This window comes from Hyla sarda, chromosome 6, assembly GCF_029499605.1.
Source record: "Hyla sarda isolate aHylSar1 chromosome 6, aHylSar1.hap1, whole genome shotgun sequence".
In the NCBI taxonomy this organism is placed as follows: Eukaryota; Metazoa; Chordata; class Amphibia; order Anura; family Hylidae; genus Hyla; species Hyla sarda.
Genome location: NC_079194.1, coordinates 195,598,923 through 195,617,853, shown reverse-complemented (window position 1 = coordinate 195,617,853; position 18,931 = coordinate 195,598,923). Strand labels below are relative to the sequence as shown.

Below are 18,931 nucleotides of genomic sequence, written 5' to 3'. Positions count from 1 at the left end.
GATAGAAGCATAGCTGCTTCCCAAGTATTTTTCTTAAAAAATTCAGCTTTTTTGTCCATAGGATCAGACAAAGAACCCAGATCTTCAAAAAAAAGTAAAGCAGATTTTTTGGTGGCATCTATTAGCGGGGCTCTAGTCCAAGATTTAGATACAGAATCCTCAAAGGGGTACATTCTTTTGAGGATTTTAGGAAAAAAAAAGATTTATTTTCAGGATTTTCCCATTCATTTTCAATCAATTGTTTAACACTCTTATGGTGATTAAATGTACAGGATATTTTAGGACCCAAGCCTTCTTATAAAGCATCATCAGCTGAAACCGTTTCCTTATCCTCCTCAAGGTTTGCCGTTAAGCGGATTGCTTTGAGGAGTTGGTCAGTGGCCTCTGAAGAAAAGAGATTTTGGAACTAGGTGGATTCGGGACAGGTGGAGTCAACCCAGAGGAAGAGGATGTAGCACCCGCACCAACTACTCCCAAACTTTTCAGGGATGAGTCAATCTCCTCTCAAATCATTACTCTAAGGTTATTAGCAATTGCTGAGGATTCCTGGGCAACAATAATTTCAATACATTCTGCACAAATAGATTTCTTATAGGCAGCCTTATGGTTTTCTACAGTCCGCACATTCCCGGATACAGGTTTTAGAGGAGGACTTTTTGCTCACCTATAACAAAGAAATTAACAACCCATTAGGCTAGCAAGAGGAAAAATAAATAGAAATTATCTCACCCAGGACGTAAATCCACACCTCCGATAACGGGCTGGAGCTACTTTTCTTTGAGCGTCCCCCTCCATCTGCTGAGGCCTCAGACATTGCAGGAGGGAAAAGGTTTGCAGCAAGACCACTGCAGAGCTGCTGACACAGAGTGCTTGTGGCTTTCTGTGGGCTGGCTACTTCTGTCCCCGGGCTTACGGACTCTAAGGGGGCTGACAGGGGATCCAGGAAGGGGATTCTCGCGCCTCTTTTGAATGGGGACGGAAACCAGAAGTGACATTACGCCGGCCGGAAATACGTCACACGCTCCTGGCCACATCATTGTGTGACGCACGCGCCCCAGAGATGGGAGAGGGCAGCGAACACCACGCTGCTCCATAGCACCACCTCACACAGAACGTGCACCACGGGAAAAAACACAGGGAGGCACAGACAGTCTTGTGGCTGCTCCCTTGTGGCTTCTGCTGGCCAGGGAGCCCCACTACCGGAGGACCTGCAGCCCCTTGGAGAGGTACGTCGAGATTAGCTCTACAGATCTCCCACCGGAAGACAGGAAACCTGAACTGAGTTGTGGAGAGGCGTGTCCCTTTTTATGTTCCCAGGTTTCCTGTCCAGTGGTGGGAGGTCCTTTCCAAGGGTGCTGTCATGAGCGTCAGGCAAATGTGGAATCATCTTTTGATTTGCATTTCTAATGAAAATACTATCGCCAGTGTTCAACTGTATACAAGTCTGCAGATAAAAGGGTACAGATATCTAACCAAAATTGAATAAAAGAAAATTGAGACAATGTTTGAGAGTAAATGTTGCCTTATTCATCTGTCTTATTGTGCTGAAAAGTTTACCATGACAGTTTTACCCCATCAATATAACTAAAAGGGAAAGTGCTTACAGATCCCATTGGGCTTTTGTGTCATATCTGTCATTTGTGTATTTGATATGAAATAAAAAGCTGGCTAAACATCTTCTAAGTTTGGCAATTCCACAATTTTGGTAAGGAGTTGTAGCAGCCATTATTATCACTCACTACATATAGAACAGGTCTAGGTTTCAACAGCTTCTCTAGGAGTGAGATAGAGAATCTAAGGTGTAACATAATATCTTCTTTAGGAGACCATTTATGTTAGATAATTTTGGGGAGACTTTTTTCTGCATTTTCCTTACCTATTCCAGTGTTTGCTCCCGTGACAATAACCACCTTGCCAGACAGATCACAACCCTGTAGAATATCCATTGCGGTGGTGTTCCCATCAAACTTCTGTCTTGTATTTATCTTTGTTGGTTGATCTTCAACAGTGAAGGCAAGTCTGGGGTCTAGGTAAGTGGTCCTCTTATTCAAGTGACTAAAAGAGAGAAACACAATTACCAATGTAACTATAACTATAATAATTATAAAACAAATATGTTCTGCTATTGTTCTAAAAGACCAAATCTGACCCTACACAGTGATAGAATATGGTTCACCAAGAGTGTTAATTCTGGTACAAATAAAAGCAAGAAAGTTGGGCTGTGCACCCATAAGGCTAGGTTCACACTGCAGAATTTCTGGGCAGAATTTCTGCCGGAGAATGAGCAGGTGGCGCTAGGACCGAGCAGACTGCATTGCTGCTCCCATAGACTGCAATGCATTTCTGGGTGGATCTTTTGGGAGATCTGCTCAGAAATGCATAGCCATCTATGGGGACGGCAATGTAGTCCACATGGTCCTAGTGCTGCCAACTCGATCTCCGGCAGAAATTAGGCCCAGAAATTCCACAGTGTGAACCTAGCCTAAGTGTGCAAGTGAGGCTAAGTCTACACCAAGTTTAGGATCTACTTCTGGAGGAGCACTAAGTGATGTTTAGGAACAATTATAGATAAGGGTTGTTGCATCAGAGCTGACCCCTTTCAGTATACAGCCCCTGGATTGATCAGATGACTGCTCCAGTCCCACAATCAGTACAAAACAGGTGATTTTACAAGAGAAAGCCGTGGTCAGCCAGGCATTTACTGTGCAGAAATTTAGTATTATATGGTAGCCATTCCAGTGAATATCCCTTCTTGTTGGAGAAGGACAGGTCATATATGCTATAGCTCTATGTTCTAGTTAATTGATGCGCAGGACTTTATGTTGCAGATTTCAATGTATACTAAATAACTAAGCACAGCATAAAATCTGCAGCTTTAAATTCTGTGCATCAAATATGCGCAAGAGACTGTATGTGTGAATACACCCTAAGGGTGCTTTCACATGCTGAGGATCTACTGCTGTTTTTCTGCAACTGATTTTAAATACTTTTAATTAGTTTAGGTGCAGAAACACTGCACATTTTCTGCAACAGATGTACAGATAATTAGCAGTAAATCCACAGTGTGTTAATGTATCATAAGGGTTTTCCATCTACCATGTATTCCGTTATTTGATTATAAGATACCACACATAAAAAATTTCAATTGCTGGTAGTTTATAATCAAATGTCTTAAAACTCCCATATAATACATATAAGCCAAATGCAAAATAGACAAAAAAAAATCCCCCAGTAAGGTATGCTGCTCACACAAATTTTTGATTCTCCGGATGGCTATATTAGTGTACTGCACTTACAAGACTTACATGATCCCTGCAGCCACTGATATACACAGCTTAGCTTGGTGCAAGACAAAGCCTCCACGTGGAGAGGCGTCACAGTGGATGCAATCCAAAATTAATTTCCATACAGGGAAGCTCTAATAGTGAAAAAGTGGTGTCTCTAATAAAGTAGCCATTCAGTATGTCTATATGTCTGAAGCTCTGTTGGCTAACAATATTACGATAGTGCCCTATTGCAAACATCAGAAGTCAATAAAAAGAAATAATTGTGGTGCCTTCTTAGTGGCAAGTGGGTGCTTTTAAGGCAAGTATCTGAACTCTGTTGCTCTGGCGGCGCATTAATATGAATGACTGACTATGTGATTATAGCCGTTTGATTTGTTTCCCCTGTTATGGCCAAAAGGTTAGAGCAGTTGTAAATTTCCCTTTCAATAGCAGCTGTTCCCCCTGTTTAGAAGCTGGCTTCAATTTGACATAACATATCTGCTGTTCAGGTACATATGAGTATGAGCAAACAAAGCTCTTTACTGCACAGCAACTTAATATATACTTACTCAACAAAATACATCTGGCCGTTTTCATCAGTTTCTTGTTCCCAGCCATATGGAAGATCTGTAAGAGAAGACATGTATTATTGAATAATATTACCTTATTAGAGTAACAGAGCAGTGGTCTTCAACAACTGATGCAAGATGTCTAAAGTGACTAAAACTCAAAATAAATGTGGCACATGTCATATAAGACATGTTTTCTGGTGCATTTGCAATAGTAAATCTGTCCCAAAATGTGTATGGTCATCTGTGGTGTCCTGAATAATAGTTGGGTAAATCCAAATAAGACTCTAAGACCAGTATTAAAATTACCCCATAGTATTTAACCCCTTAAGGACCCAGACAATTTTCAGTGTAGGACCCGGCCATTTTTTGCACATCTGACCACTGTCACTTTAAACATTAATAACTCTGGGATGCTTTTACCTTTCATTCTGATTCCGAGCTTGTTTTTTTGTGACATATTCTACCTTATGTTAGTGGTAAAATTTTGTCGATACTTGCATCATTTCTTGGTGAAAAATTCCATCATTTGATGAAAAAATTTAAAATTTTCCTTTTTTTTTTACTTTGAAGCTCTCTGCTTATAAGGAAAATGAATATTCCAAATAAATGATATATTGATTCACATATACAATATGTCTACTTTATGTTTGCTTCATTAAGTTGACATGTTTTTACTTTTGGAAGACATCAAAGGGCTTCAAAGTATATCAGCAATTTTCCAATTTTTCACAAAATTTTCAAAATAAAATTTTTTCAGGGACCAGTTCAGTTTTGAAGTGGATTTTAAGGGCCTTCCTATTAGAAATACCCCATATGTGACCCCATTATAAAAACTGCACCCTTCAAAGTATTGAAAATGACATTCAAAAGGTTTGTTAACCCTTTAGATGTTTCACAGGAATAGCAGCAAATTGAAAATCTTCATTTTTTACACTGGCATGTTCTTGTAAACCCAGTTTTTTTTATTTTTGCAAGGGGTAATAGGAGAAAAAGCCCCCCAAAATTTGTAACCCAATTTCTCTCGAGTAAGGAAATACCTCATATATGTATGTCTAGTGTTCGGCGGGCGCAGTAGAGGGCTCAGAAGGGAAGGAGCGACAATGGGATTTTGGAGAGTGAACTTTGCTGAAATGGTTTTTGGGGAACAGCAGAAAACCCCCCACATGGCATACCATTTTGGAAATTTCACCCCTCAAGGCACGTGACAAGGGGTACAGTGAGCCTTAACACTCCCCAGGTGTTTGACAACTTTTCGTTAAAGTCGGATGTGTAAATGAAAAATAAATGTTTTCACTGAAGTGCAGATTTTTTCCCAAATTTACCATTTTTACAAAAGGTAATGGGAGAAAATGCCCCCCAAAATTTGTAACCCCATCTCTTCTGAGTATGGAAATACCCCATGTTAGAATGTAAAATGCTCTGCGGTGAACTACAATGCTCAGAAGGGAAGGAGTCACATTTGACTTTTGAAAAGCAAAATTTTGCTGAAATGGTTTTTGCTGGGCATGTCGCATTTAGGAAGCCCCTATGGTGCCAGAACAGCAAAAAAAAATTTATAAAAACATGGCATACTATTTTGGAAACTATACCCCTCAAGGAACGTAAAAAGGGGTATAGTGAGCCTTAACACCTCACAGGTCTTTCACAACTTTTTGTTAAAGTTGGATGAGTAAATTTTTACAAGGGGTAATAGGAGAAAATGACCCCCAAAATTTGTAACCCCATTTCTTCTGAGAATGGAAATACCCCATGTGTGGACGTCAAGTGCTCTGCTGGCGAACTACAATGCTCAGAAGAGAAGGAGCGCCATTGAGCTTTTAAAGAGTGAATTTGTTTGGAACGGGAGTCAGGGGCCATGTGTGTTTACAAAGCCCCCCCCCCCGTGGTGCCAGAACAGTGGAACCCCCCCACATGTGACTCCATTTTGGAACAACACCCCTCACAGAATTTAATAAGGGGTGCAGTGAGTATTTACACCCTACTGGCGTTTGACAGATCTTTGGAACAGTGGGCTATGCAAATGAAAAATTACATTTTTCATTTTCACGGACCACTGTTCCAGAAAACTGTCAGACACCTGTGAGGCGTAAATGCTCACTGTACCCCTTATTACATTACGTGAGGGGTGTATTTTCCAAAATGGTGTCACATGTGGGAAGCGTCCATTGTTCTGGCACTATGGGAGATTTGTAAACACACATGGCCTTCAATTCCGGACAAATTTTCTCTTCAAAAGCCCAATGGCGCTCCCTCTCTTCTGATCATTGTAATGCGCCAGCAGAGCACTTTACATCCACATATGGGGTATGTTGTTACTCAGAAGAAATGGGGCTACAAATTTTGAGGGGCTATTTCCCTTGTGAAAATGAAACATTTAGGGTAACCCCAGCAATTTTTTTTTATTTTCCCATCCAACTTTAACGAAAATTCGTCGAACACCTGTGGGGTGTTAAGGCTCACTATACCCCTTGTTACGTTCCGTGAGGGGGTGTAGTTTCCAAAATGGGGTCACATGTGGGTATTTATTTTTTTGTGTTTATGTCAGAACTGCTGTAAAATCAGCCACCCCGGTGCAAATCACCAATTTAGGCCTCAAATGTACATGGTGCGCTCTCACTCCTGAGCCTTGTTGTGCGCCCGCAGAGCATTTTACGCCCACATATGGGGTATTTCCGTACTCAGGAGAAATTGCATTACAAATTTTGGGGGTCTTTTTTTCCTTTTACCGCTTGTGAAAATAAAAAGTATGGGGCAACACCAGCATGTTAGTGTAAACATTTTTATTTTTTTACACTAACAGGCTGGTGTAGCCCCCAACTTTTCCTTTTTATAAGGGGAAAAAGGAGAAAAAGCCCCCAAAATTTGTAGTGCAATTTCTCCAGAGTACGGAAATACCCCATATGTGGCCCTAAACTGTTTCCTTGAAATACGACAGGGCTCTGAAGTGAGAGAGCGCCATGCACATTTGAGGACTAAATTAGGGATTGCATAGGGGTGGACATAGGGGTATTTTACGCCAGTGATTCCCAAACAGGGTGCCTCCAGCTGTTGCTAAACTCCCAGCCTGCCTGGACAGTCAGTGGCTGTCCGGAAATGCTGGGAGTTGATGTTTTGCAACAGCTGGAGGCTCCGTTTTGGACTGCCGTACAACACTGCCGTACAATACGTTTTTCATTTTTATTGGGGGGGACAGTGTAAGGGGGTGTATATGTAGTGTTTTACTCTTTATTATGTGTTAGTGTATTGCAGTGTAGTGTTTTTAGGGTACATTCGCACTGGCGGGTTACGGTGAGTTTCCCGCTAGCAATTTGCGCTGCGTCGAAAAATTTGCCGCAGCTCAAACTTCAAGAAACTTACTGTAAACCTGCCAGTGTGAATGTACCTTGTACATTCACATTGGGGGGGAAAACCTTCAGCTGTTTCAAAACTAAAACTCCCAGCATGTACTGACAGACCGTGCATGCTGGGAGTTGTACTTTTGCAACAGCTGGAGGCACACTGGTTCAGTTAGGTTCTGTTACCTAACTCAGTATTTTCCAACCAGTGTGCCTCCAGCTGTTGCAAAACTACAACTACCAGCATGTACTGATCGCCGAAGGTCCTGCTGGGAGATGTAGTTATGCAACAGCTGGAGGTACGCAACTACAACTCCCAGCATGCCGAGACAGCTGTTGGGGCATGCTGGTATTTGCAGTTTTGCAACATCTGGAGAGCTACAGTTTAGAGACCACTCTGTCTGGGCATGCTGGGAGTTGTAGTTTTGCAACATCTGGAGGGTCACAGTTTGGAGATCACTGTATAGTGGTCTCAAACTGTAGCCCTCCAGATGTTGCTAAGCAACTCACCGGCTTACGTAGAATACAGGGAGCCAGCCGCACGACATCGCCACCCGCCGATCGTCGTCTCCGCCGCCATGGATGGGTAAGTGGACTTCGTCTCCGGTCCTCTGTCATTTACCCGTTCTGCCCCGCCTATTGTGGGTGGGTAGAACGTGGAAACCAAAAGTAAACCCCCCCCCCCGCCCCCGATCTGCTATTGGTCGTCGCGTCTATACGACCAATAGCAGGGATAGGAGGGGTGGCACCCCTCCCACCTCACTCCTATCCCTTCAGGGGGATCGTAAGTGTCTTAGAAAATCCCCCTGATTTTCCGGGTCACCATAGACCCGTATGACCCGGAATTGCGCAAATCGCAGGTGTGAATGCCTGATCGCGGGAGTCCCGCCGCTGTAGGCTTGCATTGAGGGGCGGAGCGTGACATCACGCGGGGGCGGGGGCGTGACGTCACACGCCGCCCGCCCTGTAGTCGCCGGTAATCAGTCCCGGAGCGAACACGCTCCGGGGACTGATTACAAACGGGGTGCCGCGTGCAAGATCACGGGGGGGATAAGATGTCTAAGCACCGGAGTACCCCTTTTAGGGGTTAAAAAAACGAAAAATAAATAAATTTAAAAAAAACTGCTTACGCATGAAATCTGCAGCCTACAGATGACATAATTAAAATAAACCATCAGAAGTAAGTGAATCCATTACCAACCTCCTGCAATCCTCTTTCGCTTTCCAGTTTTTGGGTGCTCCCATTGGGTCTTCTCATCTAAGTGGCTATTAAGTGGGGAAACAAATGCTTAGTTTATTGCCAAATTATTTACAAATCACTAAGGATGTAACAGAACTTTATCAGACATAACAGAACTAACAAAAGCACAGGACATATTCAGGTATATTTATATTTACAGTGTTTAAAGGGAACCTGACAGCTGTTTCAGGCTGCCAAATCCACATACAGCATGAAACAGGGACAGGGTGCAGTAACATAGTGAAGTAGATTTACTCAAAGATTTGGTATCAGAGAAATCATAAGTTTAAAAGTTGCCGGAAACTGGCGGCTCCTTACTCTACCAGCCTTGAGTGATACGTCTCCCCCTATGTATATATAGGGAGAGATGTGTTAAACGTGGGGCAGAGAGCAGTAGCGGGGATTGCCCCATGACTGGTTACTCCAGAGCATTTCAGCATTTTTCACCATGTTACTGCACCCTGTCTTGGTTTTATGCTGTCCAAGGGTTAGGTGGGATAAAGCATCTGTCAGATTTAATTTAAGTTAGATACGATCAATATAAAAAGCCCAGTAACTCTGTAAATACGTTGCATTAATATCTTGTACTGCTCCTGAATTTTTGCATTTAGGATACCCTAGAACTGCATTCAAAGATCTAACTGTTGATATTGGGAACAGTCAACAAGTTTATTAACAGTCATGCTGCTTTTTTAATTAATTTAAAAGGATGAAAATGGTTTAGTTGTATCTGGTTCGGCTTTTGGTGCAGGGCACAGTCGCTGACAGAGACCATATAGCTGTGTACTAGGAAACAGTATGTCCTCGAGGTTCTGCCATGTAAGTTCTGACCATGCAAAAACAGTCCTGTAATACTTGGTACTAGGTTGCTTTACAGGTTTTGCCTATTTCAAACATATATATATATATATATATATATATATATATATATATATATATATATAGCCTTTATAATTGGTCTCACTGGTTATGACAATAAGGAAAGCTGAATTTTCAGCAAAAACTATGCAAAGCAACCCCCAAAACACAAAGTTCAAGAGTAATGTGTCATATACTGACACACTACTCTTGAACTTTGTGTTTTGGGGGTATGTCCAGGTATAAACAACATCTGATAAAAGTCTGAAAAAAGCAAAAGGAAGCATAGGGTAACCTCTGTCATTGGACCAGCTCTCTTGTGTTGTCACTTCATACACGTAGGGTGACAGATACAGTTCCTGCCTCTCTATGCTATACAACATATTTTCCTCTAGAAAAAAAAATTACTAACATTTCTAAATACTTTGGAAATATATTTCCGAAGTATATATTTTCCATATCACAAGCAGTCAGTCCCCCATTTTTCAAAGCTCCATCCAGCTCCAACACAGCAACTTAATGTAATCAATAATAGAGCCAGCCAGACATTGTAGTGACCCATACAGGTATCACTCCCGATTGATACGAATGTTTCCTTCATTTCTGTATTTCTTCAAGTTTTTTTTATATAATAGCAGATATCAATCCTTTAAAGGAATACATACAAAGCAGAGCATGTGCATGATTAAGATGGGCACACCTCCTGAAATATAGTTGCGTTCATGTTTTGGAGCATGAGTAGATAAGACTGCTCCTCTGCTTTGTTTTTATTCCTTTGAAAGACTGAAATCTGCGATTATGGAAAAAAAAAATGAAGAAATAAAGAACTATAAGAAATATTCCTACGAATCGTGAGTGATCCCTGTATGGGTTACTACAATGTTTTAGGGCCCATTCACACTACACATTTTCTGAGTAGAATTCTGCACCTGTTTTCAATTGGATTCTGCTGCACCATTAAAGGGGTACTCCGGCGCTAAGACATCTTATCCCCTATCCAAAGGAAAGGGGATAAGATGCCTGATCGCGGGGGTCCCGCCGCTGGGGACCCCCGTGATCTTGCATGCAGCACCCCGTTACAATCAGTCCCCGGAGCACGTTCGCTCCGGGTCTGATTACTGGCGATCACAGGGGCCGGAGCATTGTGACGTCACGGCCCCACCCCCGTGTAACGTCACGCTCCGCCCCCTCAAAGCAAGCTTATGGGAGGGAGATAAGATGTCTTAGCGCCGGATTACCCCTTTAACACTGCAGAATTTTCCGTGGCAGTCATTTCTCCGCAGACTCCACCAAAAGAATGAACATGTTCCTTCTAAGTAGATGGGCACTTCCGACTGGTTCTAGCTGGCTTGTTCTGCTGGGACCCACTACAGATGGAATATTTGCCCCATAGATTCTTTAGTGTGAACTACATTGAACCTCCATAATATGCAGCACATGCAGCATAGCATACTTTATATTATGTTTAAAGAGCATTATATTACAGCTTAATTGTATAACTCCAGGGGTGTACAGAGTCTTATCACAACCATGTGCATGAGGTCTTGAACTTGGGGGGGGGGGAGGCTGTGGATGTACACTTTAACATTTCTTATACCTAGTGTTTCTAACCCCAGTTCAAGCCATTCAAATTTCCCATACAATACATACACACTACAGTCCACATGTCATGGCTCCCTTCATTCTAGTGATCTGAGGTGTTTTATGGTCCCCTATTGAGAACAACACATTTCAGATAAGTTTAAAATGAGCTAAGAAAACTGAAGTCATATGGCCAGATAAAAAGATGAAGCTATACAAAACAGGTTTACTTTTTTCAAACTTTAAAAGTTTTGGGGATTTTTATGTTCGCTCTACAGGGAAAAGTAGAGGCAAAATACAAGGATGAACTGTGTAGATGAGAATAGAATTAATCAGCCATGTCCATGTACGTTACAAATAGCTCTTTGCATGGTGGATGTGAGTCACATAGGTGCTGCATAAGAATATAGATAACACATGTCTACTATACATTATGCCCATTCATACAGACTGTCATCTCTCAGCATGCTCTTACTTGGCATAGTAGACCCATCCATCCTTGGTGCTCCTCTCCTCCCATCCGGGCGGCAGCTCATCCTCACTGTCAGTATCATCCAGGCCTGCGTACTTCAGGGCTGCCATGGCACTGCGGCTGCAAATGTAATGTTATTATTGATTAATAATGTAAATCAGACCAGCAGCTGCACTACTACACTGACTTCTCTGGCTTAACATGTACCATGATTCTACCACCAGAGGTCCTCAGAGTTCAACAGACAGAAAGCTAAATCCACAGAAACAGCAGAGAACATGAGTAGGTTAGGCTGGGGGCACAAGTTATGCCTAAAACCATGATATGAAAGTCAGCGCTGCTTTAAAAGTTTCTAAAAGCAGTGTAATTTGTAATGGTCACATAGTGAACTTCTGTTTTGCTGTAACATTGTGCAAACATTAACCATTACGATGCTTACAGCTGAAGCCACTTGAAAAACTCTGCTTAAAACGCAAATGGCTGCGTTCACACAGTATAACATTTTCTGTGTGAATATTCCCATATTTCATTTTGAGGCAACATTTTACAGATTTCGGCCAACCTGTGGGCAGAATAATATACGTGACAAATAGAGATGAGCGAACTTACAGTAAATTCGATTCGTCACAAACTTCTCGGCTCGGCAGTTGCTGACTTTTCCTGCATAAATTAGTTCAGCTTTCCGGTGCTCCGGTGGGCTGGAAAAGGTGGATACAGTCCTAGGAGACTCTTTCCTAGGACTGTATCCACCTTTTCCAGCCCACCGGAGCACCAGAAAGCTGAACTAATTTATGCAGGATAAGTCATCAACTGCCGAGCCGAGAAGTTCATGACGAATCGAATTCACTGTAAGTTCGCTCATCTCTAGTAACAAACTTAATGTGGTGTTTGAACCCAGCCTAAAAAAAAAAGCTAAAATGTAGCACTGTACCAAAATTATAACCAGCATTTTTAAAGGGGTCATGTGCTTCTATAGACCTATTCAGATTTATTTCTGTGTCGCCTAGGCCATAGGGTATAAATACAAATAGTGGTTGAAAAAAAAAAAAAAAACACATTTAAAGGGGTACTCCACCAGCCAGCGTTCGGAAGCGAATGTTCAGAACGCTGTTTTCGCGCTGTGGGGGTCGACCACCCCCCCTTGTGACATCATGGTCATGCCCCCTCAATGCAAGTCTATGGGAGGGGGCGTGAGGGTAGCCACGCCCCCTCTCATAGACTTGCATTGAGGGGGCATGGCCATGGCATCACAATGGGCATGGAGGACCCCCGCAGCGTGAAAACAGCGTTCGGAACATTCACTTCCGAACGCTGGCTGGTGGAGTACCCCTTTAAATGTGGTTTTTTTTCAACCACTATTTGTGTTTTTACTCTATGGCCTAGGCGACACAGAAATAAATCTGAGTAGGTCTATAGAAGCACATGACATCACATATGTCCAGTATTTTTTTCACACTAAAAAGCTTTAAAAAAAATCAATCCAATGATTTATTGAGATTTTGTAGACAATTGAAGACTTTTTTTCCTTTAAAACAATTTTATGCATCATTTTGGTCTATGGAATTTTTAAGAGGCTTGTTTTCAGCTTTTTTTTTTTTTTTATGTTTTACATTGCATTTCCCATGCAGTATATGCAAACTAGAGATGAGTGAACTTACAGTAAATTCGATTCGTCACGAACTTCTCGGCTCAGCAGTTGATGACTTATCCTGCGTAAATTAGTTCAGCTTTCCGGTGCTACGGTGGGCTGGGGAAAAGGTGGATACATTCCTAGGAAAGAGTCTCCTAGGACTGTATCCACCTTTTCCAGCACACGGGAGCACCGGAAAGCTGAACTAATTCATGCAGGATAAGTCATCAACTGCCGAGCCGAGAAGTTCGCGTTGAATCAAATTTACTGTAAGTTCGCTCATCTCTAATGCAAACCAATTCAAAATCAGTGTCATGGCCCTTTTTGTGTCTGTAATAATTACTGCCATAAAAATTCAACAAGCTGTACAGCATTTTCCTACGGAATTCAATGAAAAAATTTTACTGAAAAAAAACACAAAAACCAAAAAAAAAAAACAGTATTCACTTTGAAATATAGCAGAATTTACACAAAGAATGTATTTGGCGATTTTCAGCAAAATAAACCAGCAGATTTACACTACAAAAATCTGCCACGTGCAGATGTATTCTAAGGGCCCATTCACACATGCATATATAGCAATGCTCACATGAGAGAATTACTGTAGAAAAGTAGCACGTTTCAGCAACAATCTCAATTTTGGCGCAAAACACATGAATGTTGCAAATTTTTGCTCAAAAAAGCAATTGGTAGAAAAATACAAAATGAGTTGATAAATTCACTATGGTGTTTTGTTTTTTATTTGGGGGGGGGGGTAGGCTGAAAGTGGAAAAAAAATTCAGACAAAGCCGCATTGCTGTGAAATATAAGACACTATACCTACAATGCTTGTTTGTTTGCGCCATTATTTTGCTCTCTGCAGCATGCAGTAGCTATGGCATTTAGAGTTGAGCGAACTTACAGTAAATTCGATTCGTCACAAACTTCTCGGCTCGGCAGTTGCTGACTTTAGCCTGCATAAATTAGTTCAGCTTTCAAGTCCTCCGGTGGGCTGGAAAAGGTGCATACAGTCCTAGGAAAGAGTCTCCTAGGACTGTATCCACCTTTTCCAGCCCACGGGAGCACTGCAGGATAAGTCATCCACTGCCGAGCCGAGAAGTCCGTGACGAATCAAATTTACTGTAAGTTCGCTCATCTCTAATGGCATTTTTCACACAGTTTGTAGAGTTTATCCTCCATTTAACCAATAAAGGAAATGCATAAAACATTAAAAAATACACACACACATGTGCATATGTGCGTTTGCATTTTTGTGGCTGTTTTTTCTCATAATCTTTGGTGGAATTACTTGAATCAAATGATCAAAGATTTTTTTGTAATCAGAAAAATCCAGCTAAAAAAAATGCCACAAAAAAGTGTACACTAATACAAACTATTTGGGAGAAAATGCGATAAAAACTAAATCGAGGACAAACAAAAACAAAAAAATTATCTGCACTGCAGTTTTTTGAGCCAAAGTCAGAAGTGGAACCATGAGGAATTACCCATTCCTTATGAATACAGTGCCAAATAAAAAACAAGCCTTAGGACAGGTTCACTGTCTGATTTTGTGAGGAATGTTTGCCCAGAAAACACGGGCCGACATTCTGCACATTTGAATGATTTGGTAGGCGCTAGGACCACTCGGAATTGCACCGTCTCATAGACTGCAATGCATTTCTGAGCAGAAGCTACAGAAAAAAATAGACATGACTCTTCTTTCTGCAGATGCCAGAAACATCTGCAGTGGAAATTCTGCCATGTACACAGTGTAGCAGATTGCCATTGAAATCTATGGAACACTGCTACAGTGGAATATCCGAGCGGAATATTCCCGTGGAATTTCTAAACCTAGACGAACACATCCCATACGCTTCTTTGGATGTATTAACAATGATCTGTACAGCTCCAAGCTTGTACTGTATGCAGCTTCAGTTCACCCATTTGTATGAGCCATAAATCATAAAACAGGATGGGAGAAATCTACTAATAGGATAAATAGGATTGGGGCGTTTGGAACAACATTTTGGCAAGTCCTGCATAATAAATAGGACTGAAGGCATACAATAATGTTATGGCATATATGTAGAATAATATATAGGACTGGGAGATTCTAGTATTATTCTGGTATACATGTATAATATTAAATAAGAGTGGATGTTAACACAATATAGCAAGTGCTGTATAATAATATATAAGACTGGGGGGGGGGTTATAATAGTGCATGGCATGAATAATAATAATAATCAGGATGGGGAGATAATATAATATTATGGTATACATGTATAATAATAATAATCAGGATGGGGAGATAATATAATATTATGGTATACATGTATAATAATAATAATCAGGATGGGGAGATAATATAATATTATGGTATACATGTATAATAATAATAAACAGGATGGGGAGATAATATAATATTATGGTATACATGTATAATAAATAAGTGTGGGTGTTAACACAATATAGCAAGTGCTGTATAATAATATAGAGCAGTGGTCTGCAACCTGTGGACCTCCAGATGTCGTAAAACTACAACTCCCAGCATGCCCGGACAGCCGTTGGCTGTCCGGGCATGCTGGGAGTTGTAGTTTTGCAACATCTGGAGGTCCGCAGGTTGCAGACCACTGGTATAGAGGACAGGGGATTATAATAGTGTATGGCATGTATAATAATCAGGATGGGGAGATAATATACATGTATAATAATAGGACAGGGGGGGTGGGGGGGTAACAATATTCCTGTGTAAAGAGAAATCAACAATATTCCCTGTCAGCTCCTCTGCAGTTCTCCTTTATTACAAGTCTCTGGTGTGGAGAGAGAAGGTACTACTACTCCTACTATTTCCCAGATACGAGCTGCCTGATGAGAGCCGAGCACTGCAGCCCATGTTCACTGGCGGCTGAGGGGTTAAGGCACTTGCCTTTGGTGGATGCTGATGCAGTTCTAGCTCCTGACTCGGCTGTAAGCTCCTGGGACAAGGGCTCTCTATGCCTGTTCTATCACTTCTCTGGGCTCAGCAGCTGCACGTGTTATATCTGTATAGACACACAGTGACTCCCTGTCTGACAGCAGCCTCACTGTATGTGTATGCACAGGATTCACACGGACCGCTCTGCACTTCCTGTGTTTCCTCTAATGACTCCTCCCAGCAACATACATCCGGCCGGTAACGTTCCTGGGCTCTCGAGTTCCTCCATGTGCAGAACGTGCTGTCAGTGCTCATGTATGTGAGGGCGCTTGTATTGGCAGCCAAGAGGTATGTGCGCAGTATTCTATCCCATGTACCGCTATACACAAGCTAAATACAGGCAGTCAGGAAACCCCATAAGGTGGACAGAATGCAGCTGTTGTCCATAGCAACCGCTGTTTGGAGACGACTGTTCATTTGGGGAGATTTATCAAAACTTGTGCAGAGAAAAAGTTGCCCATAGCAACCAATCAGATCGCTTCTTTCATTTAAAAAAAAAAAAAAAGGCCCCTGCAAAATGAAAGAAGCTATCTGATTGGTTGCTATGGACAACTGGGCAACTTTTCCTCTACACAGGTTTTGATACATCTCCCTCATTTTCCGGGCATGCCTGGAGTTGTAGTTTAGCAACAGCTGGAGGTCCACAGTTTGGAGACCTATGTTCTAAGCCGTTACCTTTCCGGGCATGCTGGGAGTTGAAGTTTTGCAACAGCTGGAGGTCTTGTTTTGCTGACCGCAAATAATCGCAGTTTAACTTTCACTTTACCAGAGCTAATTAAAGGAGATCTGTAGTGCTCTGAACTTTATTTTGTGCACAAGGAGAGCCCCCAATCAGACACTTATCCCCTACCCCAGTGTTTTCCAAACTGTGTGCCTCCAGCTGTTGCAAAACTACAACTCCCAACATGCCTTGAAAGTCTTACACCATCTAGGCATGCTGGGAGTTATAGTTTTTCAAAAGCTGGTGGCCCTCTGCAAAATACTGCTCTACCCTGTCGATAGGGAATAGGTTTTTCTAATCCTGACTACCATGTTAAGATATGAAAGCTGATCTGTGATTGGCTGCTGTGGGCCAACCAGATAGTTTTTGTCTGAGCCAATGCTCCCCAACCTGTGTCTCTCGGTCCAAAGGCTCTTGCAGCATGATGGGGGTTGTAGTTTTGCCACACGTGGAGGGCCACAGGTTGGGTAAATGTTCATTGGACAAATTTGCACAAACGATAGCAGGGCAAATGTGCAGCAGATTACAGTAAAGTAAATGTTATTTTTTTTTAAATCTCTTCACACAGCAGTATTATTATTATTATTTTTTTATTGACATTTTTTATTGAAATTTGCCTACAGTGTGTCAATTGATGTTGCAGCTTTGTTACCGATTTTCCAGTGTAGTTAGTGTGAAAACTAAATGCTGCAGCAAATCTGCAACACAGTCTGGGCAGGTTTTTTCCTGTGGATTTGCATATTTTTTTAATTTATTTTTAATCTAATGTGCACTTTCCCTTAGTACACTACGGAAGTTCCTCTTGGAGCAGCAGTCTCCAGCAAAATTGCCACTGAATGGATATGCGACCATTAAGCATTGTTCCATTGACTGCAATGCAGTTTCGAGCAGAAGTCCGCCAAAATAATGAACATGTTTTTTTTTTTTTTGGCGGAATCCATTTTTGCTTCAGAATTTCTGCTACAGAACTTCCATAGTGTGTTCAGGGCAGCAGAATCCTCTTGAGTTCAAGCAGAATTCCGTTCAGAATAATTCAGAGCAAAATTCCAGTGTATATCATAGCGTATGATAAGTCTGCAGCGGCCAGTACACCACACCAAGAGCCTTGAAATACTCAGAACTTCCCCTTGGTGGGACCGTGCCACTAGGAACAAGACTTAGGGTGCATACACATCATGATTTTGCAATACTGTCTCAGTATACGACTTTGTATAGGAAAATTGTATACAAACTTATAGAACTCCATATACATAGACCTCCCATGCGAACAAGAAGTATCTGGTTGTGTACGGTTTTGTGCGTTTTTTTTACTGTACACAAAACTGCATAAGAACTGTATAAGTTTTTTTTTAATATTGACCGGATGGGTCTACGGTGGCATACGGTTTTTGGGATAGGTTTTTTTCTTATACATGGCAAATCACAGCTACTTTCCTTGGAATATCAATAAAACAATTTGATCCTTATTGTGAAAAAGTGTTCATCTAAATTCAAAATGCATACAGTTTAAAACTGTATACACAGTTTCCATTTATAGCACACGTTTGCTTACAGTTTTGTCAGTTTTTAAGGCATAAAAAAAACTGATGCAAAACAGTATGGAAAATTCATCATGTGAATGTAGCCTGAATAAGGAGGCAGCTATTGATCAGAACCAGCCCTCGTTTTTCCGGAGATACCAGGTCATTTAGAACAGTGTTTCTCAACCAGTGTGCCTCCAGCTGTTCCAAACTATATGCTGGGAGTTATAGTTTTGCAACAGCTGGAGGCACACTGGTTGGGAAACAGTGCTCTAGAGGCTCTACGTTAGTTCACATTTCTGTGAGAAATTCTGCAGCAGCAGAGTCTTATTTATTCCAATGGGATTCTGCTGCACTGTACACACAGCAGAATTTCCATGGCAGATGTTTCTGGCGCAAAAATTCCGATTTCGGTGCCTGCCAGAAGAATGGACATATTCTGCACAGAATGCATTGCCATCTATGAGACAGTGCATTCCCATGCGGTCCTAGCGCGCATTTTGATGTCTGAACATTGCCTTATAGTGAGGGATTATACATAAAACTACCCGGTTTACATGCATATGCCCCAAAACAATGTACAGTTCAAACATATTGGATCGGACATGCTGAAATCTAACAAGCCCTTCTGTTTTCTCCCGACAGCTCCTTGTGCCTTAGATTATTGGACTTTAATCTAATGTACACTCATTAACAAATAAACATAGAAGGGAAATAAGTTGTCTCTGTTCCCATCGTCTTGTTTATATTCCCATGTCCATCAGGCCTCCATGCTCCAAC

The 18,931-nt window shown here is 41.6% G+C and overlaps 2 protein-coding genes across 17 annotated transcripts in view; one reads left to right on the top strand and one right to left on the bottom strand.

Annotated features, from left to right (window-relative positions):
• WWOX (WW domain containing oxidoreductase) overlaps positions 1-18,931 on the bottom strand; it is a 1,139,839-nt gene that overhangs the window by 1,089,225 nt on the left and 31,683 nt on the right. For 14 of the 16 annotated variants that reach the window (XR_008845171.1, XM_056526123.1, XM_056526117.1 and 11 more), the window contains exons 1-5: positions 15,863-16,002; positions 11,328-11,444; positions 8,375-8,439; positions 3,836-3,893; positions 1,877-2,055 (exon numbers count right to left, since the gene is read on the bottom strand). Coding sequence is in view for 15 of the 16 variants with exons in the window: in XM_056526123.1 (XP_056382098.1) it covers positions 1,877-2,055; positions 3,836-3,893; positions 8,375-8,439; positions 11,328-11,434 (409 nt within the window). In the remaining variant the exon portion in view is untranslated. Of the gene's footprint in view, positions 1-1,876; positions 2,056-3,835; positions 3,894-8,374; positions 8,440-11,327; positions 11,445-15,862; positions 16,003-18,931 lie in introns of those variants that run through there. The other 2 variants (XM_056526118.1, XM_056526119.1) reach the window with 1 other exon arrangement.
• The window catches only part of LOC130276570 (uncharacterized), a 103,735-nt gene continuing 100,871 nt past the window's right edge, over positions 16,068-18,931 (top strand). The window contains exon 1 of the mRNA XM_056526115.1: positions 16,068-16,198. The gene's annotated coding sequence lies outside the window, so the exon portion shown is untranslated. The remainder of the gene's footprint in view (positions 16,199-18,931) is intronic.